At 41.0% G+C, this 25,369-nt stretch overlaps 1 protein-coding gene across 7 annotated transcripts in view; it reads left to right on the top strand.

Annotated features, from left to right (window-relative positions):
- Positions 1–432: 432 nt before the first annotated feature.
- The window catches only part of PXK (PX domain containing serine/threonine kinase like), a 37,113-nt gene continuing 12,176 nt past the window's right edge, over positions 433–25,369 (top strand). For all 7 annotated transcript variants that reach the window (XR_008578818.1, XR_008578817.1, XM_054838193.1 and 4 more), the window contains exons 1-12: positions 433–656; positions 11,167–11,217; positions 11,867–11,914; positions 16,500–16,686; positions 18,635–18,712; positions 18,880–18,953; positions 19,858–19,932; positions 21,157–21,261; positions 21,407–21,508; positions 22,154–22,315; positions 23,614–23,731; positions 24,173–24,251. Coding sequence is in view for 5 of the 7 variants with exons in the window: in XM_054838193.1 (XP_054694168.1) it covers positions 555–656; positions 11,167–11,217; positions 11,867–11,914; positions 16,500–16,686; positions 18,635–18,712; positions 18,880–18,953; positions 19,858–19,932; positions 21,157–21,261; positions 21,407–21,508; positions 22,154–22,315; positions 23,614–23,731; positions 24,173–24,251 (1,181 nt within the window). In the remaining 2 variants the exon portion in view is untranslated. The remainder of the gene's footprint in view (positions 657–11,166; positions 11,218–11,866; positions 11,915–16,499; positions 16,687–18,634; positions 18,713–18,879; positions 18,954–19,857; positions 19,933–21,156; positions 21,262–21,406; positions 21,509–22,153; positions 22,316–23,613; positions 23,732–24,172; positions 24,252–25,369) is intronic.

Here is a 25,369-nt window from a genome sequence, read left to right as displayed (position 1 = left end):
TTTGATTTTTTTTATGATTGTTCAGCTACAACAATAACCCCAAAAGGTAAAGAGCAGTAAGCGCACCAGCCCTTTTACGTCTCTCTCTCTCTCTGCGAGACCCAGCAGTACCTCGGGGCTAATCCCCTTCCCGCAGCCCGCGCCGACGCTGCCGCAGCCGTTCGTGCCGCCGGAGCGGCGCGGAGCACCGTGCAGGGAAGACCTGGGCAGCGGGGCGGCTCTCGCGGTGCCGAGCAACCGGGCAGTCGCGCTCCCTGCCGGCCGCAGCTCCTTGCCCCGTCGCCGATCCCGGGACACGGACCGCACCGCACCGCGTCCCGCCGCCGCCCGCTCGATCCCGGGGGCGGGAGCCGTAGCGCGAGGCCGGGCCTGCCCCGAGCGGCCGGGCGCGGTGCGGCACGGCGCCCCCTGGCGGACGGCGGCAGGCGGTGAGGCGGCGGCGCTAAGGCCCGGCGGCGGCGTCGCGGCGCTGCCGTGTTGACAGCGGCGGCCGCGCCGGGAGCTGCCCCGGGAAGCAGGTTGGCGGTGCCGGGCTCCCCGCTCTCCGCCCCGGTATGGCCTTCATGGAGAAGCCGCCGGCCGGCAAGGTGCTGCTGGACGACACGGTGCCGCTGACAGCGCAGATCGAGGCGAGCCAAAGCCTGCACTCGCACACGGTGAGCGGGCGCCGGTCGGCGGGCAGGCCGGGCCGCGGGGGGCGGTGGGAGCGGCCGGTGCCGCGGGGCGGAGGGGCAGGGGAGCGAGGTGAGGGAACGGGAGGGAGCCCGGTAACGGGGGCGCCGGGCAGGGTGCCCGGGGTACGCCGGGCCGGGCCGGGGCACGGGCGGTGCGGGGGGGGGGGGAAGCGGGGCTGGGCGGGGGCCTGCGGCTCAGCCCGGCAGGAGCGAGGCCAAGGGTGGCGGGAGGCGGGGAGGGCGCTGGGGCAGGGCCGGGGCAGTTTGGGGGGGGTGGGCTGGGGCTGCGGGGGGGCCTGGGCAGCTGGTGTGGTGCTGGGGGGGGGGAGGCAGCGGGGCCGAGACCCCAGGAGCGCGGGTTTCAGCTCCCGGGGAGCCCCTCGACGGGCGTGTGGCGGTGCCGCCGTTGCCTGGTGTCCTGCAGCGACCCGGGAGTCGTTCGGGTCCTTCCCCTTTCTGTTGAGCGGGTTTTCCTTCTGCAGCCGGCCACAGCTCCCGGTGACGGACCGTGCGTGCTTCGCGGGGCGCGCCCGGTGCGTGGGCTTCGGGTTGTCCGGGACTCACGTCCGCCCTGAGGGAGGCCTTGTGCCTTCTGGCTGAATAAGTTGTTGTAATTTCTGTTCTTCTCGGGGTCTGTTACAGTGTTTGGAGCTGAGATGGGTTCTGGCTGCCTCATTTCGGTAGCTGAGATGAAGTTACGTTTGAACGAGCTACATTTGCCTCCGGGTGCTACTGTGCGACTGTAGTGAAGGCTGTAAAGCTGCAGAGATGTAACTGAGGGTACAGCCCCGCTCTCTTTGTTGTGGGCAGTGATGACACTCAGCAGAATGAGCCCTGCCGTGCTTTTATGTCACAGATTAATTCTTCTGGGACGCCTAGTACACATGCGTGGTGCCTCCACAAGAACTGTACGGTCTTTGAGCGTGCAGCAATAGTCCACATTTCATAATCCCGTTTGCAGTTATTTTCCACTTTAAAAACTAGGTTCACTTATGGTATGACCAAGCGATACTGTGTATCGGAGCGAGAACTGGCTGTCATTGCTGATCCCTGCTTTAGCTGAGAGCGGGGATGCTGGGCTAAAGAGGAGGCCAGGGGTACTCCAGCAGCAGGTACGCTAGCGGGAAGCGTGTTTTAAATGGAGAGAAGGTGTTCCTTCTGCCCCTTGCACAGCTCCGATTCCTGCGTTGATCTCTCTTCCTGGTTCCTTGCAGCTGGTGAATACTCTTAACCTGAATGACAATAATTGTAGGTTTACAACAGGATATACAACTAATCTGTAGATTGTCTTATTAAATGCTCTTCCTATAAGTAATCCGCACTTAAGAAGTGGTTTTTTTTTGTGTGAGGAGCTCGCATTAACTAATGTTCCTATCTTCCTCTGAACAGAAGTTACATATGAGAGATTGTCCGGAAGATCTTGTGAATCTAGCAGGCTATGGCTCTCAACTGTTGCAACTTCTATTATAAATGAAACTGATGAGGTTTATTTTCTGGCAAGCCTCGTGCTTTTTACCTGTTTCAATAGCTGAGGGGTGCATGTGCCAAGTCCTATGAGAAATAGTCTGTAATCTGCAGTCCAGATTACAGTTTCATTGTTAACTGGTTTCCATCATGCCTTATTACACTTTTTTTGATAGTGCAAATGACAATAGCTTTTTGTGTTCTTTCCTTTGGTTTGCATGATTCTGGTTAGAAAAGAAAAAGGCACAAAATTCTTTTAGAATGAGCACTTAGAAGTAGTTTTTCAATCCAGACTCTGTGTGTGTTGTCTTGTCTGAGTGAGTGTGATAGCAAATGTTGCTCCCCCCCCATCTTTCATCTCTGTATTCTGTTACCAATGGATGTTCAGAAAAAATTCTCTACTGATTTGTTCTGATCTTTTGTTAATAGAATTCTGGAGCACGGTGCCTTTTGATTTAAAATCTGTCTCTAAGATACATCTATTAGTAATTGTTTGTTTTACTGCAGAAGCCCTGTTGATAGTTGAAAGATGGCTTAAAGAGTGTGTAGCACAGATGGTTTATATAGAGGCAGTGTGGGATAACAAAATACAGGAAGCTATAACACAGACTTGGTTTCTTATTTGGTATAAGTCAACTATTTTGTCATTTTGGACACTTCACCTTATGTCCCTGGTATCTGAATAATTCGTTTATTGGTGGGTGATGCTGCCCCTGATTTGAACTTTCCTGGTTTAAATAAGCCACACAAATAAATACTTGTGTTTGAAGAGGTGTGTGAATGAAGCCCCTCTAAGAAATAAGGGTTGAACTGCTTTTGTGGGGCGTTAAGACTGTATTTTACTTTGTTATATTATAGATGTTAGGAAGTAGGTTGTCGTTAACTGAATGCTTCTTGGGTTTGTTCCTCATCCCACCTCAAAGCGATACCTTCAAAAGATGTAGATCTATACAATTCTTCATCCCAAACTAATGTTTGGAGAACTGGGTCTTCACATGCTAGACTTGTTCTAAAGCTGAAATACAAAGGCATCCATGAATAAATTTTCTATTCTTTTGCCAGCAGTATGTATTAAGATTTCATCATGCTGCTTAGTGTTGCAAGAATTGCTTTAAACTTGCATTTATAGGTTTGGGTTTTTTTCCCTGTAGATCATTGTTTATGGAGTCACTCATTTGAAGATGATCTAGGCCTAGGTTAGACGCAGCTTTAACATGGTGATTGAACTAGTAATAATGTAAACCTTATACGGGTGCTGAAAATAGCCAGTCTTCTGAATAACCAGCTGAGGAAAAGGTGAAGAATTTCAGGAAAAGCTCTGTGGGCACAGTGAAATACCAAGCAGAAGACCAAAGCTTGTGTCAAATGAATAGTTTGCTTGTCTATTGTTCTAAGCAGCTTCTGTTAATTTAGATTTAATACAACAGACTGGGTAAGTGTAAACTTAATAGCATTGAATCAAGGGCTCTACTTGGCAGAGGCCGAGTTTCTGTTTCCTGGGGATGAAGGTGAAACTAAAAAAACAAAACTGAAAACAAAACCCGAAACTGCTACGTACTTACCTGAATTCTCCAGGAACCTAAGAGACAAAGCTAGTATTTAAAACACTCTTTTGAGGGTTTGCACTTTTTGCTTAGTAAGAGCGTGTCACCCCCCTAGTAACTGTGGGTTTTAGAGTTAGGAAATCAACTGCAAAATTTTCTGATATGCTTACAAGCTATTTATGTTTCTTTCAAGTCAGAAGAGCTCAGAAGTTCTTGCTCGAGTTAGTACATCTCAGCTGGTACATAATCTCCGTGCTTTTGTGTTGCAACAAAGAAATTGTCAGCTGAGGTTTTCTTTCTGCACATTTATTTCCAATGATAATTGAAGATGAAAATGATGCCATTTCTTTTGTACAAAAGTTGTTTCCCAGTTGAGTGTGTTACAAGCAGTCTGAGTTTTGTCGAAATGTGCATTTCCATACAAATAATTCTATAGTGCAGTGTTTATGGAGTCCTTTTCATTTTGAAAGCCAAATAAATTTATATCGCAGGCGCATTCCAATGGTACCTCGCTTAATAGACTTGAAATTACATGAGCAAACCCTATCGGCTTCATTTTGTCTCCTGCTATATGCTTCAATCACTAGCACTGCATAAGAAAAGAGTAACTGTCTAACTCCCAGGAGAGTGTTGGGCACCTTTCCATAGGCATGGTTCAGTGTTCTTGGTAGGTATCTGTCTGTACCAACTGTTTTGCAGAAAATGAAGTTGTTTTGTTGCCATTGTGTTCCTTGGATTCAGTAGGAGTGGAATTACATCCAGTATATTAAGCCATTTGCAAGTGTCTCATCTTAATGCCAAATGTTGTGTTCTGAGGCATTTTCAGCACTAAAGCTTTAATAAATTCTGGCTGTTGAACTTACTTCATATTGCAATATTTCATCTGTATATTCACTATTTGAGAGTGGCTTTCTCTCTAGGCCTTAAAATAGGATGCTGTTTTCTTCCACAACAATCTAGACATATTCCTTAATAAGAACTGCACATCTGTATGTATAAGTTTTAGAGCACTTTAAAGCAGTAAAACCACCAGCAAGTTATACATATACTTCTAAACATTCCTTAACTCTTTTCTGAAGTGATTTTCCTTTTTCATACATTTCGTGTTGAAATTGAAGTAGTGAAACAGCCAATTTTGTTACACTACATTGTTGTCTTAAAGGCATTTGGAAATGAACAGCTGAAATAAATCCCTCTTGTAACATACTTCCAGAGGTTTTTGTTTTCCGTAAGCAATGATGAATGTTGACACATAGCTTTTAGATTAGAAAAACGTTGAGAAAGCATTCATATTTTTCCTATATTGTTCTGTGATACAAAAATGGAGCCATATGTTTCTAGAACTTTAGGATTTATTTTAAAAGCTTGTAAAGGACTTTGCACATCTGCTTTATAAGGATTTCAATCTCTACAAGGTTACCTTCAATTTTGGGGAAAACAATCATGAAGTTACCTTTAGGGTGGCTTTAGAAAGGGCACTATTAGTGTTCACTTGTTTGGGGTTTTGGAAATGCAGTTCGTCCACCGGTTTTAGTGAGTAAGCTTGACCACCTCCCACAGCTTGAGCTCAAAAAAGATAGTTGTTTCATCTCACCTAATTTTAGCTATCCCAACCTTATGGTTTCCACTGGTGGACCTACTAAATGAGTATTGTGTTTGTAGCTCCTGCAAAGATTGCAGTCAAAGTATTAGTTGCCATGTTATACCTTAGTGAATCCATTGCCTTAGAGATCTTGCAGTGTAATTAGAATATTTTTATTCGCTATTATTTCCTGAAAAATAGTATTTTGCTTTTCTGGTGAAGGCCATGGTGATGCAGGGTACTGAAAAGCTGTTATTTCTCTTGTCTTTCTCCAGAGCTTTTCTTGTTCAGCACATTACATTGCACGTAAATGTGTGTCCTATTTTTTTTCCTGCAGTTGTCCTACTTCATAGCTTTCACTTGTTGAATGGCTTACTCATTACTACACCGGCGATACAGTGTGTGTGGAACTGTATAATGTCCCTGGACAAACACGTGCATTGTGTAAAATGCAGGTAAACACTGCTGCTGCCCATACCTCAGATGGGTTTAACGGCAGGTTGTGCAATAGCAAATAAATACTATGCCCTGTAGCAAAGTGGTCCCTGAGCCTGAGCAGTTTTCCTGATTTTGTTGCTACTTTTCATATGGGAGATTTTCTAAATAAACATTTAAAAGAGCTTCTCACTAGAAACTGTTCCAATCCAACTTACTTAAGCAGGGATTGTATTCATGCTTAATTAGGCTTTTCTCTCTTTAATGCTTGTAAAATAAAGCCCTTTCAAACTTTTAGTTGATGTGACCTGAAGGTGACCTGGATCTTTATAATGGTTGGCTTTTCAAGCCTGTTGGATTAAACAGATGTACAGCAGAAATCTGTGAAAAATAGACCGACTATCCTGAGCCAGAAATTTAGAGACTGTTTTCTTGGGAAAACAGAATGTATTACCCAATATTGGCGAGACTCTACGTTTTATTATATGAATCTCTAAATTCACCACTTGTTCCTTCCTATTTTGTCTCTGCAAAAGCCTTTCTTTCCTGTTTGCTTTCTGTTTCAAAAACTAGGAAAGATGATAAACAGCAATTGTTAAATATTTGGACATGCTTTGCTATGTAACTTTCACCTAGGAATGTTAACAAAATTATCTGAGCAGCTCTGAGATGCTGATGTTTTAACAAGTGCTGGAATACCAGGAATAATCTTGGTGAATTTGAGGGGAAAACCACCTAATTGTTGGCTCTGCATGAAAACAGGTAAGTTCAGGATAATGTTAATCCCAGGCAGTGATTGTGAAACTCTTATTGGCAAAGGATTGGAGAAAGGCAGCGTGGTTGTCACTGATCCATGTGGGTGTTTGGAAAATACTCTTTTTTTCAGAAACTCTATCCAGCACTCTGTAGTGGTAGGAAGAAGATTTTAGGAAATGACAGTGGGCAACTGGGGTCATACAGCATTCCCTACTCCTGACCTCCTCCTCCCAGCGCTGGTTTCCGCTTTCTTGACTAATCAGAGCAACCAGGAAATGATCCCATAGGTAAAACCTCTTTGCTTGGCATCTTTAAAAATGTATATCGAACTGCTGCTGGAATATCAAGGTTGTGGCAGGAACTGGCTTGGCAGTATTGGTGGGAAGAGCGGCGGGTGTACAAACCTTACTTGTGTGGGAGTCTGGAGGGACTCGGGGAGCTTGTCTGGGGGAATGGGTTTATGGCCTGTCTTGTTGGTAGCTCTTGTGTAGTTTGCTGCCCACGGGCAAAATCAGTACCGGGAGGCTGTCTCTCTTCTGCAAGCTGAGACCTTTCTTTGCCAACTAGCAGCCGTTTGGGCTCCTTTGAAGTTGTTTGGTAAACTGAGTCGTAGGAACGATTTTAAGCCATTCATGTAGGAGTGAAAGATGCCATGGGAATTTCTGCATGAGTGTAGCTAACCTATACCTCACTGAGCCTGGTTGGTGATCCCTAAAATTGTTGGCAGGAGTGAACTCTGGTAATTACTAGCCTTTTCTGAACCTTTTCCGAACCTTTTCCATCATATTTTCCTGTGTTAGATGATGCAGCTAAACAGAAATGATTCTGAGTGTGCCTATCTGTTTGCCTTACACTTCATTTATTTCCTACGGGCGCAGTCACAGTCCCACTATCAAATCAGGCTGTCTCAGAAGAAAATTGTTGTAATTCAGACATTTTTCCTAAACAGAATTTGGCAGAGTAATAAAGGCTTTTGTGCATTTAGGCTTTTTCCTTGCAGAGTTAAAAGCTCTTCTTTGGTCCTATGGGAAGCATATATCAGTGGTGCTAATTATAATCCCAACACAAGCTTGTTGCCGTGCGGAGGCAATAGGAAGTATCAACTTCTCACTAAAACTCAGCGTGCGTGGTCTGCTGATTATGTGCAGCCATGGCAGATATTGGGAATGGGATTGTATTTCTTATCGTGGCTTTCCTACTGTGGCTATTCTTTGACTTTCAATCTCGTTATCAACTTTAGGAAAAAACCCCAGAAGACCACTTAGGCTTTTTCACTACTTGTATTGACAAGGTAGCGGTTGAGGTGACCAATTCTTTGTTACGGTCAGAGCTGATGGAGAGAGAACTAACAACTACGTCTGAAGAGTGATGCTCTCTTGTTTCAGGTTGTTAACCTGTGATGTCAAGAGAGGGCTCGATTAGCGCTTTAGGGTGCCAAAGCAGAACTGGATGGGAAAATGCTCGAATCTGCGTTGAAAAAATAGTTGTGGCCCTAATCTGGTTTTGTAATACAATCTTAGTGTGAGAATGAGCTCTGAGCCCTGAGCTGTTTGTCGCCAGGCTCTCCAGAAGAGACGACTGTCGTATTGATCAGAGTGGTTGTATGCAGTAAGGTGCTTCAACGGTTGTGTAATGAATTTGTGTGTTCTGCCTGCCTGAGAGTGTTTTCTTGGGGTGCAATAGAAAAGGTTAATTGCTGGATAAAGAGTAAGTGCTACAAGGGATTGAGCAATAACTCTGCTTCTTTCAAAATCCTAGAAAATGTGAATGACTGAACGTGGTGAATCATCACTGACATGGTTTTTCAGAGAAACAGCCAACGTTCCTTTGAGACTTGCTGAATAAGCAGTTGCTGCAGTTTTTTGGCTGTGTGTGAAGTAGTCTCTTCCTACTTCCCAAAATGCAGCAATGATCACAAAACAGGAAAAGCCACATGGTGGTGGTGAATCTGGGTTTCCAGGTGTCCCTTTAAATGGTTTCTGTGGCACAGTTTCCAAATATAATTACACTGGTTGGATTGCAATCAGCTCTGTGGATTTTTGTTAGTATTTATGAGGATTTGGGCTTCTTGTTTTGCAGGAAAATACCTTAATCATAATTTCAAATAGGTAAGAGAATATAGAGAGAGCATGTCAGGCTGACTTTCTGAAAATGGACACTTTAATTCCAGCATAATAGTTGTGTGTTTTGTTTTGTGACATCTTGGATTTCTGTCATTTCCAGATAAGCTGCTAGCACGTGAAGTGTTTGAAATCACTTTGGTTTGCATGCTTACTGGTCTTGGATTTGTTCTGAAGGCTAGATAGTTCAAAATTGCTACAGATATTTGACAGCTGTTAATAATAAAAGGTATTTTAAGTGAATTTTAGAAAATAGAATAGCATTTTTGCCTGAGCGGCATTGTGCTTTGGAAGAAAAATTTAGTAAATAAATTCTGGATTAGTTAAGGTTGAACACACAAGGTAATGTCATCTGATAAGCGTTGCCTTTGCCTCTTGACTGGAATAGTCGCAATTCTTGATTTTCACTACTTACTTTTCATCGTGGTAAATGTTAAATGGGAATTTAATTCTACGGAGGGATTCGCTAATATGCCCCACTTTGTTTGCATCCAATGGTATGTTTATATTTTTCAGTGTACAAGCTTTTAATTTCATTTCATTTGAAAAAGGAGAATTAGTTCTCTGTGGTTCTGAAGGCAACTGCCAAAACCAGAAGATGCTTCTCAGTGCCTGAAAGAAGTTACTAATAAAGTGGAGTTTTAACTGTGAAGCTGAATTTATAATATTTCATGGATCAAACACTCAATTAATTGAATTACCTAGTTGGTATGCAGGTACATGCCAGGTACAGTTACTGTTACAGAATGGACAAATTTAGTATATAAACTCAAGGTGCTGGGAATGCCTTTGTTTATTTGCTGTTCTTTCATCGTCTACTTGTGATAGTTTGGAATGCAGCATTAATTTTAATATCTGCAAAAAATTGTGCATAGTGCTCTGATCTGTCCTTTGTGTAAGACTCCTATTGATCTAAGCAAATTAGGTGGCATTTGAAATTGAAAAATTATTCAGCACTTTACATAAAATACATGTGAAACTTTGTACCAGGGTGAATGAAGTCGTCTGAGCTGAATAACAAATGATTTATCATGTGATGCTTGCTGCACTGCAGGCAATAACTGGGTGGGTACTCACGCGTCACTTGGCACAAATGCAAAGAGCTTTTTGGGTGTTCCAGCAAGTACTGTGAGCCACGGCTTCAATTCGTATTTGGTTTAGAATTTCTAGGTCTCGCCTTGAATTTTGTAGCTGCAGGTGTGCTGTGCGACTGAGCGCGTTCAGTGAGGAAACCTGGGGGATTTAGTGGTACTTTGAGCCCCGGCGGTGGGTCCTGCCACACCGGCCAAGCATAGCGGGGAACGATGGACGTGCCTAAAAGGTGTCGGGGACGTAGACGTCTCCTGCAACATCAGGCTGATACAATTGGAAGGGAAGTGTAAAAGCACAGGTACCTGTGTGGCTTCCTCCCCCTCTTCTGACTCTGGGGCCTCTCCAGCTCTCTTCGGTGTTGAGACTTGCGTTTTCTTAGGCAGCACCTTACTTTCTGGCTCTGCATTTTCATGTTTTTCAATGTAAATTATGTGGCGTTGGGATTATCTGTGTAATAAGACTTTAGAAGAGCTGTGTTTATAGAGCTTTGTGTATGCAAATGGTAAAGGAAGTATCTGTTACTACACTTAGCCCAGATTAATTTTATTTCCTTGCTAATTAAACAATATCTAAAATGGAGATTATAGGCTTTCTAGGAAAAGGACTTGCCTCATTTATGATCTTTGAAATGTCAAAAGTGTTTTTAGAGCTGTTTCCAAAACCAGAGTGGGGGTAAGCAAAATCATGGCTTCCTTGAAGCGGTCTGAGTAGGTGTACAAAATACTTGGTATCTAATCTTGAGATAATTAGATAAATCTCAAATAATAATATTGCTGTATTGACCATGTATTTGTTTACAAAAGGTACAATGGAACTTGAAATGAGGAGACTGAAAAGAGTTGTACTTTATCAATGTAATTATGGTGGGAGAATTATTAATTCTTAAAATTTAAAAATGTTTCACTGAGATTTAAATCTGATATATCTGCATAGTTAATAGATAAATAATTAACATTAAGTATGCATTATAAATGAATAATTTATCATCATAAGAAACTGATACATTCTAGTTACTCAAGCACACCCCAAAGCTTTTGTGGTAACCTTTCTTGTACAAAAATAATTAGAGGTTGGGCAGCTGTAGGTATTTACTGGCATTTTATTCCCTTATGATGGTGGCAATAATTCCTGGGGGCTACTTGTTAGATATTGGAGGTGAGGTGAGTAGAGGTTTCTTCAGCTGTTGTCGGTAGAGATGTGTGATGAGTATGCTCTTAGTATCTTTTTCCTTAACTAAATGAAACTGTTGAAGTGCGGCACAGGTCTGTGAGCTCTTGGTCCTCTCTTTGTCTTCTGCTCCGTGAAGCTGAGACAGCCAGCTGCTAGTGATGGGTCTGAGCAAACCCGGCTCGGACCTTTGCCTAGGCTCATACAATCTGGATCTGAATTTGCTGTTTCCGAATGTTTCCTAATTGGGTAGTGGCCATATTTGGAGAAGTACCTAATAACTTTCTTCAGCTCATTAGTTCTCATTTCTAATAACTTTTTCCTTTTTTTAGGAATACATAATCCGTGTTCAGAGAGGAGTTTCAGCAGAAAACAGCTGGCAGGTAATTTCTTAAACTGTGATTCATGTAACCGGGATGCCTTTTTAGGAAGAATTTGAAAATTGTCTCTTCCTAGCTTTTTAAATCTGAGCTGAAGAGGGAAATGTTGGTTTGGAATTGAGAACATGAAGTGCTTGAATACTTTTGGTCAAAAGCTGAGCAAAACAACATTATTGCTGCCAGCTTCAGAAGGCATGTTGTCTGCTGCTATTGTGAATATTCCAGGAAAAGTGCCTGTCGTGTTACTACTGTGTTTCGGTACGACCATCACTTTCAAATCTCAAATGCCAGTTTGCCTGCCTTAGTGCTAAAATCACAGCCTTACTGATACGTGACCAACACAACCTAGCAGTAGTAATGAAGATGACTGTGCAAAGTTGTTGAATCTAATATGGCAAAAATGCTTTGTTTGCGGACACCTTTGTTCATAAATATTTTGTAAGCTATTTTAAGATAATGTTTAGAAAGGCATTTTCATTCTGATTAAAAACGCTGCTTTGTGGCAAAGTGACATAAATCCAGCAGTTATGCGTTTGTAAAAAAATGGTTAAAAGAAGCTTATAAATGGGAATTACTTTTCTCTGATGGGATTTTGAAGAGTAAAATGCTAATGGGAAAAGTAATATGTTTCCTGTTCTCTGTCTTCTTGCAGATTGTGAGGCGATACAGTGACTTTGACTTGCTTAATAATAGCTTGCAGGTAACTTTCACCCTTGATATATAAATATAAAATGTCATTTAAAAGGATATATTTAAAATGGCTTGTGATATTTTTATATATTACAGTGAAGAAAAAAATACAAATTCACATAGCTGTAAGGAGAAACTGTGGCTTTAAATGTAACTTGACTGTATACTTTTTCACTCTTATGTTTTCTCTTGTAAAATTGTAATTTTAGCATCAACAGAACCAATTTATATAGAAATGGAGGAAATTGGCAGATACTGAATCTTTTCCCTTCAGTACTGTGACTTGTTCCGGTTTTATGTGTTATTATTTGCTCCTCCTTTGATTTGAAGAAAGCCAAGGCACATACCAACCTTATAAATTCAGCATTGAAGTGTGCTATGTGTCTCAGTATTTATATTCATCTAAGAGCGCTACCAGATGCTGCTTATCATGTGATGGTTTTCTGTATCACTGGAAAGTGTTCCTTAGTTAAACACTGGACTTACTGTGTGTTTTCTTTTGCTTTTTAGGACAATTATTTCTTTTTAGTTTGTGTGGGAAAAAGAAGGGTATATGAGTGTGTTTGGGAAAAGGGGGGAAGCAGCAGTGACTAGCATCTACAGGAGTGAAACTTGTTACTTGGGATTTCCACAGTACTATGCAAGCAAGATAAAAAGTGAACACTTCTGTGACTTGAGGATAGATTTTTGTGTCTTTGAATTCCCCCACACCCCCTGTTAAATGTGTGAATTGAAGAGCTTAATACTGCTTCCACTTCCTCTCCCCCCTTCCGCCCCTCCATCACATCAGCTATCTGCTTGATGAACCTCAGTGAGCAAAACCATGTAAGGATGTTGAATTGTGCACTCTGCTAGGCTGCTGTAACTGATTCCTATGCTAGAAGGTGGATGTGGGAGCAAATTAATCAACAGATGCAACATGGTTGCGTCGTGGAATTATTTTCTTGAATGTGCAGTAGCAGGTAGGAACTTTTGTCATGACCTAGAAACCTCTTGTGTGATGTGCTGAATAAATGCAGTACAAAGATGCCTCCTGCTCCAAAGAAATCCAGGGTTTAAGATTAGACTAGTCCGTCACAGTACATAGTGGTCACTGTAGTCTTAACCATAGTCAAGTTTTGATAGAGATCACAGACAGGGAATTTTGAGAAAGTTTTAAAAAGAAGAAAGAGTTCACTTTTGCAGCTGCCTATAATAAGCCCCTCTTAACCGTGGGGAATAGAATGTGTTAAGGCATGAAAAAGCTTTGTTGCCTTCTCATTTAACTTTCAAATGAGGCAACTTTAGTAGAAAAGGCAATGGACCTTTAAGACTTAAAATTCAGAAATGACGGGTACTGAAAGGTTAGGCCTAGGTGGAAAGTCTAGAAAGTGAAGGTAAATAGGTTATGTATGATGTAGTAGGGAAAGAAAAGGCCTTTGTATCTGAGACAGAGGTGAATGATAAAAGTGGAGGGTTCAGGAAATTATTTGACAGTGACTTGCAGAGTGGGATAAGGAGGAATTTGAAACAAGAGAGAGATTTTACAGATATAAGATATCAAGATCTGGGACAAAAACATCAGCTGCTTGGACGGCTAGGTCAGATCAAACGGAATCGTCAAGACATACCTCTGACTTGGATAGGAGGATATGCAGAGGGTGGCTAAATTAACAGGCCATGTTCTTTAGCACTTGGTCGTCTTCAGTGAAAGCTACTGCTCACCCCCTGATGTTCAAACTCCTGTTTCTGCTTTCCAGAGTCCGGAAAGGCAAAGATGTATCTCTGCGTGAAGGTAACCTTTACTGGCTGGTACAGAGAGCTGCCCTAAGAGGTGTAATTCTTCCCTATGTGCCCAGCAGAAGGGCAGGAAGACTTTTAAGCCTTTATCAAAGATGCACAACTCTGCTTCTGACAAACACCAGTGCTCCTCCAGCCCAGTTCCGTATGCCAGGGCTTGAGAGACAGCAGACAGTAGCTGGCGAGAAGCGTGTTTAAAATTACTCTCTTCGCCCACTGTCTTGGAGTTTTTTATAAATTGCTCTTTGTGATGCTGGAGCTGAAGTTTTCTGATCCGTTAAGACATGCAACACTCCTCAGTTCTTTCCATCCAGAACTCTAAGCAACAATATTTCATCACAATATTCAGGTCCCATCACTTGTATTTAAACTCTTTAAACTTTTGTCTTGTGTATATTGAAATTAGAGTAAACAAACAAACAAAACTCCAAGCAAAGCAAACCCCCCCCCCCCACAACCAGTATAAAGCAACAAGCAATAAGAAAATACCAAACCCCCTTCTTCAAAACTAAATGTTGCTGGAAAAACTGCTGGAGCTTCTTTTGGGTGTAAAGCCTCAAGTTCTTCCAGTTCTTCTGGCATACTTGACCTCTCTGTAGGTTTGAGTGTCTGTGTTTGAACACATAGCTGCAGTTGAGTTGGAATGCAACTTTTCTGCTGTTAATTTGCTACTACCAATGCAATAATAGTAAGGATCGAGAATTTCCAAACTGTCTGGCCTAGGGGATGCAGTCCTACCAAAGACCTTGGAAATAATGAGGAGGCGCATGCCTGTGATCTGCCTCAGAAAGTTTCGAGCCAGATTCCCTGAGCTCACCGCTGTGTACTGGATTGAAAAGCCCCCTCCAGACTGTCCTGCATTTCTTACTCTTCGCTTATTTGACAAAGATGTGCGGAGATCATTGTCTGCACTGCTGTTTTAAGTGAACTACTGGTACAGTATTTGCAGCAAGATATCTGGCTTTTGTGAAGCATTTTATTGCAGCTTTTGAACAGACATTCCTGAGCGGGCTGTGGTTTGAAGATAAGAATGTTAATTCCCAGGTTCTTCTGTGGCGAAGCCCATCCTAGCTCCAGTGCTGAGCGGGGGCCACTGAGAAGTGCTGCTCACGTTTAAAAGTATGCGAGGTCTTTGCAAGGTCAGGACCTCAGTGAGGTGTTCTGTGATAGACAGTGTTCTCACTGTGCTGTGTGTTTTGGCAGAGAGCTACAAAAACTTGGGGGCCAACGTTACTATTTTTCTGCTGAAAAATAGCAGACGTGTGGTTTATTGAAATAAATTTTAAAACAAATAGTAGTGGTTTGAAAACATCTGAACTAGAGTCCTTTTCTCTCTTATGGTAGCTAAAGAAGGTAAAGGTGATTATGATTTGATGTGCTTTTCAAGTGAGTAATACCAGAAATGGATTTCGGTTTTGTTTAGAAACTTGTTTTTGAATTGAAGTTAGAGTGGTCTGCCAAATGACACTTTTGTATGCCTCTGGTGTTACAGCCAGTAATTCACCAAATTAGTTTTAAGTGGTATATTATTGCTTTTGGGTTTATTCCTGGATATTTTTTTTTCCGTTGGGCGTAAAAGAGCATTAAAAATGCTCAGTGGATAGGATGATTTTTATTAACATCTCCTGTAATTCAGGCGTAGCCGTAGCTCTTTTTCAGCCCATGATTTGCAGTCAGAAACAGAAGAAGTAGAAGTGCTAAGGTTAGGGGGGACACAACTACTGTGTTCAAAAGGAGGAGGAAAACAAGGAAAGGGATTGCTACTTCTGCCCCAGTTTGTTGAACTAATCCTTTACTTTTTCCACTAGTTAAAATGAAAGCTGTTCAAACACCGAAAGTCCTAGTCTTCTCCCTGGTGAACTGTTTGCTTTAGAAATGAGGTTATTGCATCTGGTGTAATTGATTCCTGCAGTACACATTTCTTAAAGATAACTCCCGTGGAGATTCAGCGTACCCAAGGCAGGTGCTTTGATCTGCAGGACAACGATGTGTTAACAACATGAAAAATTTATTCTGGCAATTCACATGATGTAATTGAATGTAAACACTGTGTGCAACCTAGTTTTGTTTTCTAAAGATGATCTCTCTGATCTGACTTACATAAGGCTTTGAATTTCTGTACGTTTTTTTCATCGTCCTATTTCGAAGTATTTCTCTGGTTTTATCTGAGGTTTTGGATCACTTATGTCAACATAAACCAGCTACTGCACATCCACTGGTAGATTGCGGCTATTCCTGGGTTGAAAGATGTATAGCTGTTTAAAAACTGTACAGCAACAAATTCAGAAGAGAAAATGGAAAAGTTGCACTATATTTGAAATTACAGATTTTAAATACTGACAGTAAGGGCTTTATAGTACATATAAAGGCAGTAGAGGCAAAGGAAAGTCATTGATCTGCACTTCATGAAATAAAGCATAAATCTTACCTGGAGAAAATGGTAAGGTGTGAATTGTTTTTGTGCTGTGGCAGAGGTATGTCATAGAAAGGATTCGGGTGAAAATTGTAGCCATTTAGTATCTGGAAGTTTTGTGTAGTGATCTTAAATACATGACTCACTAGCAAAAATTTATCTCCTCTCATTTTCAGTGTCATTCCATTTACTAATCTCTTCACAGTGGGATACGAGCTGTTGTCTGACTAGCTCACCCTGATAACAGTACTTAGAAAAAACATAAAAGCTTGTATATACACAGTGCAAAAAGACTTATCCAGTAGTTAGCTTGCTGCTGAGAGTCTTTTACTTTCTGGGTTGCTGGTTTATAGCCCCGAGGCATTTTGAGAGCAAGATTAGTAATTTTTCCTCTCTTTTTAAGATCTCAACTTTAAGTCTACCTCTTCCTCCAAAAAAATTGATTGGAAATATGGAGCGTGAATTCATAGCTGAAAGACAGAAGGGACTCCAGGCCTATCTCGATGTAATTACTACCCATCACATACTGTCTAACTGTGAACTGGTAAAAAAATTCTTGGACCCAAACAGCTATTCTGTAAACTACACTGGTAAGTGAGGAATTGCAAAACTGCATTACAGTTTCACTTTGTGTGTGTGTGTGTGTGTATCTTCCATTAATGCTGGCAAGGATTTACACTGAAGCATGGAGGGGCGGAGGGGAGAATAACCTTTAAAATTACCATGCTGTGTATGTGATTATTTATGATAATGTTTCTCCAGCTCTGTGCATGAATCATGCTGCGATTGTCAAATCTAAATATTTGAATTATTTTACAGAGGAGTGATAGGGTCAAGATGTATATAAGCACAACTTGGGGGGAGAGGGGTTGGTGAGAGCAATATCTACTTTTTCACAGTTCGTGATAAATGGGGAGGGTTGGGGTTTGGAAATTACTTGTCTACTGGAGTGTGGTGGAGTTAAGTTGTCAGCTCTGTGTTCTGTTAACACAGCCAGTCTTCTGAACACTGTATCTTGCATTTGTTGTGGTTCTGAGGTTTTTCAAATCAACAGGAACAATTGTGGTCATCTTGTCTAGTTCCCACTATCACTTTGCGTTGTGAGACTTCCTAGAACTAATTGTTTGAGCTAGGTTGAGTACTTCTTCAAGGCTTGAATAAGTCACACACCCTCTCCCCCTAAATATTGGAAAATCACTGCATCCCTTAAAATGATATCCCACTGATCAGTTCTCTTCGTTATTAAATATTTCTTCTTTGAATTTATCTGACTTCAGCTTCACCCATTGGAAATTGTTAAATATTTGTCCTATGGACTGAAAAAAACCTTCCTCTTACTGATGAAACACACTCCACAGATTTAGTTTGTGGGCAGACTGACTCTTTGCAAAATGCAAAGCTTGTTTTCATAAAAACAGAGCCTACTGAAGCAGGAACTTACTGCTTCCTTTTCACTTGTCTTTTTGCTCTCCCTTTATGTAACATTCTTGTGTCTTCAGCTTCAAAGTGCAAAGGACATTTCCCGGATGTTTATGATAAGCTGTGGTGGAGTTGTAAATTATAAGTAACTCTTTAAGGATGCAGTTTGTCTGGCTAATGCTGAGCAAGCAATTTAAATCCTGAAGGAGACACTGTGACTTCTGTGTTAATTTTGAGCACTTTCATCAAGAATGTTATTTCAGTGAGTTGCTGGGAAGTTAGTAGCAAACAAGTCGGTGCCTGTGGTCTTTGGAGACACCATCATTTTATAATTTCTTAAATTCTGGAGCAGTAAGCTGATGTTTATTTTACTGTTCCTTCTCTTTTTTTTCCTAGCCTATTTTTGGAGAGAGAAGATACAGTGCAGAAAGATCACTGCATCCTTACCTTTTTGCTGTGTTTCTATGCCAAGATAAGCCATGTTAGAGAAAACTCCTTGTTGGCATGATTCCCTTTCTCCCCCTGCTGTCACCATTTCTCACTGAGATTTCCCCTCAAACCGCTTCATGAATAAACCAGTTGTGTTCCCAGCTGTGGGAGAATTCAGTAATCAGAAGAGTATTCCTCCCCCACCAAATGTGTGTTGGATCATGATAGCTAGCAAAATACCTTTGCCTGCACAGAAGAGGACAGAACACGCAGTGAAACAGAACTGATTAGTGTACATGTAGTAATGGCGATGTAGATGTGCATTAAAGAGATGTAAAAGTTAGCACTTTTACAGGTATAGCTGAAACATTTCGTGATCTAATCTAGTGTGGGAAATCTTCGGTGTGAGCATTGGATTTGGAAACGTCGATCTAGTAGAGATAGAATGCAAACTCAGTAAGCAAAGTTTTTTGAAGGCAGTGCTTTCTGTTTCTCTGTGGATTTGAGTTCTCAGGTTAAAAATGCAAATGCCCTTTAACTGTGTTTTATCTGATTTCCTTTTAAAGTGATTTTGCTGACTTTAAGTCTGAATTCCTGCAGGCTTCCTTCTGGCATTGAACCTTACCTAGCATGTGGATAATCACCTTCAATAGTCTCTTAAAAAATGTTTGTTGTTTTTTTTCTTTCCAGAAATTGCCTTACAGCATGTTTCAATGTTCTTCCGATCGGAGCCAAAGTGGGAAGTGGTAGAACCATTAAAAGATATAGGTAAGACGAGTATGTATGCATGGAAACTTGTCTGATTTTTTTTCTTCCAATTATATGAGTTGTCCTAAGATCACCATACTAACTTTGCTTGCAGACCTTGTCTTGCCTGTAAACCGTGTGATTTAGCAGTGTTTTAATTAAAGCTGTTGATGACTCTTCTTTTGTAGGTTGGCGAATACGTAAGAAATATTTCTTAATGAAGATTAAGAATCAACCAAAGGAACGGCTAATGTTAAGCTGGGTATATATACTTTCATCTCATACTCAAGTCTTTCTTAATGAACCTGGCTTATTTCATTTATATTGACTACCATGCGTGAGTGACGGAGAGACTTAAGAACTTGGGCTTTGAAAGAGCCTTGAAAACCCTTAGGTGGATGTGTGGTGTGGGAACTTCTTATGTTTCTTTCCTCTGGTGGCAAATCCAGTTTCCAAGTTTCTGTGCCTGGTCATTTGTTCCCATTCCTGCACCTCTTCTTTCTTCAGTTATAATGATGTGGCTGTGGACCGTAGTATAAATTCGATTACTGAAAATAGCAAGGTGATCCTTTTTAAAGTGGTGGGTTTCCTTACTTGGATCTTTAGTTTTACTGGCAAACTAATAGGTGAGAGAGGCATGAATTGCTCCTTTAAGGTAGACGTGTATTGACACCAAATAGTTTTTGTTGTTACTAAATACTTGCTTGTGTTCCTGTGCTGAAATGTGCTGCCCTCTTAATTATATCAGCATAGCTGTTTGTGAGAGTTCACTGGAGAACTTCCCTTGCGGTAGGAGGAAAGGTTTTTTGGGTTTGTTTTTTTTTTCCTGGAGAGGAAGAAGGTGGGGTTATAAGCCTTAGCAGCTCACAATGCACACAGTCCCCAAGTTTGGGGTTGGCAGAGTTCATTCAGTGGTAGTAATGCATGTCAGATACAGGGGAGGAAGGAGGGAATGATGCTTATTTACTGTCAGATACTTTCTACTGTGAAACCATGGCCTTAATCACCCTCTTCAAGTTTCATTCTGTATGCATAATTTCCTTGCTTGCTCTTCAAAATACACCTTCAAGCAGCTGTCTTAATTTGTGAGAGCAGAATATAGATCACATTTTCTTTATGGAATGCAACATCTATTATGATGCCATTCTTTTCCTATTTATTTCCAGGCTGATCTTGGCCCTGATAAATACTTGTCTGACAAAGACTTACAGTATGCTGTGAAACTTCTTTCTTCCTGTTCTGTGAGTATTACTTGAAGACTTTTAAATTGTGCCAGCACAAAAGTGCTTGTCAAGGACTGATCTTGCAAAAGCACATGTAGCCTAGTAGACATAGTTTGTAATTTTGGAGTTGCTTTCATTTAAAGATGTGCGAACCTTTTAATTATGTTTCCCACACAATATGAGGTAACATGATCTCAGCACAAATAATAATCCTTCAGGATTATTACAGGAGATTCAGAGTTGTTGCTAATTGTTTCTTTTTCCTTCTTGTGCAGAAGTGTGAGATCACGAGCTTTTGTTTCAGCTCCTCAACACTTTTAGCCTGTTGGATTGTGTAATTGCTAACCCGTGTGCTGGGGATATTCTCAGGCAGCAGCGCATAAAGCAGTGCAATGAGTGTCATTATTTTTTCAGTTCTTTGAACTTAAGACAGGAATATCTTAGCAGAGGTACAACGGAGGCGGTACAATTTAAGCTCCCGTGTAACGCCACATTATGAATCCTATAGGCATCTCAGTCTGAAAAACTGGCTTTTGACTCCAAAAGGAGTTTCTCTTTAAGGATGTTAAGCATGTGAGAGACTGGCTGAAAAGGATGGTAAACTGGTAAACCTCTGTGCAGTCTTGGAACTCAGCAGATGTACACAGGAGGCAAGGCTGAACGCTAGGCTTTTCAACCCCCAAACCAGACCGAAACTGATGTATTAAAATAGGACACGAAGAAGGGGTCTGTTCCTAACTTGCAACTTCAATTAAAGTATGTGTTGCATGTGTAATTTATTTCCAACTGTGCTGTCTCATTTGGTCTCACAAAGTTGCAGGAAGTCATTGTAATAATTTCTGAAGACATAAAACTGTTATGACAGGTATTAATGCTGAGTTTCCTTATATGCTTCACTTATAAAACCATGAATGATTTTATTAGCTTAATGTGACTTAAACCTGCAGTAAAGCTGCTCATGGGGCTGGATCCTTCATTTGTCTAAACTGCCAGTCTGTTTTGTTAAAAGATGATGGTGGATTTTTTTTTTTATTATTTATGTGGAAATTGAACAATGTTCTTGTGAAGTTTTCTTTGCATTTACTCCAGGCTAAGACTGAATAACTTGAGCAAATGTCACTGACAGAATCCAATTTTTTACTTTAAACATACCATTCAGGCAGATCTTTTCTTGTGAATCGAGCAAAAATTAATTATAGAATCTGTCATCTAAAACTTACCTACAGTTTCTTCTTTTGGTAGCATCCCTATATTTACAAAATCACTTTTGCCACTGCCAATGAATCTTCAGCGCTGGTTATTAGACCATTCAGTGAAAAAGGGACACTAAAGGACCTTATTTATAAGGTAATGTCTCCCTCCTGCCACCCTCAACTTAAATGGTAGAATGTTTGCTGGAATGACCATAGTATGGCTTACAAAACTGGCTTTTATAAAAGCCAATTACTGGCTTTTCTGGGCATGATACATGATATGTGTGTTTCTTTTAAAGGCAAAGCCAAAAGACCCATTCCTGAAGAAGTATTGCAATCCTAAAAAAATTCAAGGTCTTGAACTTCAGCAAATAAAAACATATGGAAGGCAAATATTAGAGGTATTTTTTCTGTTTGCTTTATTTACCAGCCTTTATTTTTTTTTTTGAAGCCAACTGGTTTAACTAGAAAAAGTGGACAAACTATTGAGCGCACAAGCTTCATTTCGGCAGCAAACTTCAAAGCTAAATGTAAATTGAGATTAGCTGCTAGGAGTTGAACTTGGATATGTTTGCATGAGGCCATTTCTGACCAAAAAAAAAAAAAAACAGAAAAGGCAGTTGGTATATGTGGAGCTGAAGTGGGAGAGAGGTGATAATGTAGGGTTTTTTTTCCCTGCAGGAAAAGGAAAAGTAGTAATTCATAGCCTGCAGAACAGGTGCCATAAATTCACTGCCATTAATGTGGGGTTTTTTAATTCTTATTCAAACTATAATATTCAGTAGAATTGTGAATTTTAGTTTCTATGGGCAGTGTCTGTAAGCCTGCTTTGAGGATCAGCATCAAACATTTGTTTTGTGACAAATGTTACCAGTGAAATGGAAATGAATAGTCAGCCAAAGATGATGTAGATAGAAGATCAAGTTGAGCAAGCATTCCAAACAGGGGCCTCATTTATTATGTATCTGCTGTAGTACTGGAGCATTTAAGATCTTGAGATCATCAGAGTATCTTGTGACAATGCTTCTGTCTTGGATTTTTTTCAGGTATTAAAATTCTTGCATGAGAAAGGATTTCCTTACGGCCATCTTCACTCTGCCAATGTGATGTTGGACGGGGACACCTGCAAGTTACTGGATCTAGAAAATTCCTTGTTGGGACTTCCATCATTTTATCGATCGTACTTTTCACAGTTTCGGAAAATTAATGTAAGATTCCGACAATTAATTCAGCTGATGCTTATGCATCCCTTTATCCTCAACTTCTATTTGTGGAGAACTGACTAGAATTAAAAAAACCTCTCTCGACCCCCTTTCTTTAATCTGAGCTTTTCTCCATCAAATCCCTTTTCTGCTTCCTCCAAATCACTGTCTGGCTGCACAGAAGTTTTGTTGCAGCACACTGGAGGGAGGCTGAGGCCAAAGGTAAGCAGGTAGAAGGGGAGTGCAGGTGAGTGTTTTCGTGACAGCACTGCTGGCACAAATAGAGGTGAACTGCAGTTGTTTTATGATCTCTTTCCACCCTGGTTTTGTATTTCATAGGAATGTGCATAGTGTGCCACACTCTTTCACTTGTATGTCTATATGAGCACAGCTTACTACTAGGTCTTAGCTGGGAGTAGTAATCAGCCTTGTCTTTGGTGGGTACTGTGAAAATTGATTAGATGCTTGCAGACGTCTAGCTGTTAAAAGCTGTTTCTTATTTGTTTGAAGGCAAAATATTATCTTCCTACAAAAATATGAAAACAAATTTGCCCTGTTGCAGCAATGTAGTCTTTTAGCCAGTGTCTTTCCCTGCCTTTAAGTGCTCGTTGTAATAAATTCTGTTCGGTATCACGAGAGAGCTGCTTGCTGACCTTGCTAAACAAGTTCTACTGTGTTGTCAAAGAAACGATCAAAAGTTCATGGTTAGTCCAAATCTGTTAGTGCCATGAAAGCTCTAAGCCTCTTCCAGTAAGAGGAGCCATTTCTGTTTAAACATGATTTAAAAAATCTTGGAAATATGCTGTCTGGGAGCTTAGCATGTATGTACAGCTTGTACAAACCTAAGGAGCAGTGAGAGACTCCCCTAGGTTTGTTTGGTATGCATTTTTGCTGTCTTTTTATCTACCTCCCTGTAAAGTGACAGCTGGTTGTATTAGGAATCTCGTTCTTTGCTGTTTGACTTAGCTCGGAAAATGTGCTTGGTTGTGATTTGTATCAATGTACAGCGCTCTAAACTGCTGTGTGTGAAAAGAGTTTACTACTTCAGGTGTTTTTACAGAACATGACTATACTGCTATTGCATTTGCATCGTCATGTCCAGAAAGACAGCAGTAGCTTCTTTAGCTTGAGGCATGAAGATTTCATTTGAGCTGAAGTTATGCAGGTTGTGGTTAGGAACTGTCTTAATCGTTCCTCTTTTCTGTTTTTAAATGCAAGACCACTTTTTTGCATGTTTTCAAAACAGTTGTGAAAAACTGATTAGTTCTACCAAGTTGTTTTTTTGTATTTTTGTTTCTCCACAGACTTTAGAAGGTGTTGATGTACATTGCTTTGGACACTTACTGTATGAAATGACATATGGAAGACCCCCAGATACGATTCCAGTAGACAGCTTCCCTCCTGCACCATCAGTGTTTGTTGGTTAGTATGCAATCGAGACAATGTCAGCCCAAGCTTCCTGGGTACTCTTACCTTTTACCGAAGCTGAAGTGCTGTGAGACATCAGCCTAAGATCTTTGCAGCCTGTGACTGGAAAGAATTAGTTAGTAATTTCTAAACATAGAAAATGTGTTCTTCCTGAAATATATGTAGCATATAAATAAAACTTTTTAACTGAGTGATAAAGCAGTGCACAGTAAGTAATTAAATGTCTGGATTCCCTTGCCTCATGTCTAACATTCTTGAAAAGTTTATATGTGTAATAGTAACATTATAATAAAAACCACATGCCGCAGAGCTTCATCACTGCTTAGTTGATGCAATACTTAGGGGAACATCACACAGCAGTGCCAGACATTCATTCTAAATCATTTGCTATCCTGCCGTGCAAAAATGTGTTCATTCTTATTCTTTCTTTGGTAGTGTCTGTGTTGGAATCCATTCTGACCTCTGAAGCTATGAAGAATGGCATGCCAACTGTTTCACGGCTCTTACAGATGCCGTAAGTCTTGTTTTACTTGTTTTATACTCATAGCCATGTTTTTAATTATATTAGGAGGAAGAACCTTTTTGCTCTTGTTCCTTATTGGAAAGATTTGCTCCTCATTCTGAGGCATGTATAGTGTATCCCAAATGAAGCTTTAAAACTGATAGGTTTTATAGAACCCATCCCTTGTGAATATAATAGATGCTTATTTAACATTTCTTTGTCGCTTGCTGCATTGGAGCTGTTATGAATGCATTTTATTTAGCATGGTGCTATGGTTTAAATCGATCCTGCTATTAAAGTAGTGCAGGCATGATTAAGATAATGTACAGATTGTTTTAAAGCATTTAGAATAAGGAGTCTTTTTGCATGTCCCCTTCAGACCTACTTAAGTGAACTGATAGCAAAATCTACTCATGACTAGCAAAATAGGTGTCTTGCTTTGCTCTGCAGTGACATTTAGCCTGAGTCTAGGTATGAAATGTTATGTAGAAGTTCTGGCTGGTTTCTTGCAGGGCTGGCTTAGGGATTCGCTGAAGCACAGACTAAATTTCCTTACGGGCTGTGATGGAGTGAAGTATTAAGGGCAGGTATGGGGTAAGACTAGGATGCAGAAAGGGAGCAATGTCAGTGCATGACTGAGCTAGAGATCATACCTGTCTGCAGTGCCGCCCTTCCTGCAATTAGGAGACAGTATTACCAGGGAAATTGTCTGTTGTCACTGTGCTGCGACATGTCACCAGCATGCTGAGTGTAGAACCACAGTTCCTGGTGGGGAGTTCTTTTATTTTTTCTTAATATGAGGTGCCAGAGTCACGACCTTATAATTGCTGGATTGGCCATACCTAAATCTGAGTCTGATCTCAGAGTATACAGATTGCAGTAAGCTTAGAGCGTGCTCCAAGGCTCATGTTTCCCAGTTGGGAAGAGACACTGCAGGCTTGTCTCAGCCTTCAGTTCCTCCTACTCCTCCCTTCCTCTGCTCTTAAAGGAGGTGGGAAGTAGAGCGAAGAATGTAAGCAGGGGAGGAAAAACTATAAAAAAACCCTCTGTGAATACAGGAATATACACGTGTTAAAAGATGTTGAACAAACAATCCATGCCCAGCTGTATCTGATATGTGGGATATTATA

The sequence above is a fragment of the Grus americana genome, chromosome 11 (genome assembly GCF_028858705.1).
Source record: "Grus americana isolate bGruAme1 chromosome 11, bGruAme1.mat, whole genome shotgun sequence".
NCBI lineage: Eukaryota > Metazoa > Chordata > Aves > Gruiformes > Gruidae > Grus > Grus americana.
Note: the sequence above shows the minus strand (reverse complement) of the source record. Positions and strands in the feature narration are given on the sequence as shown.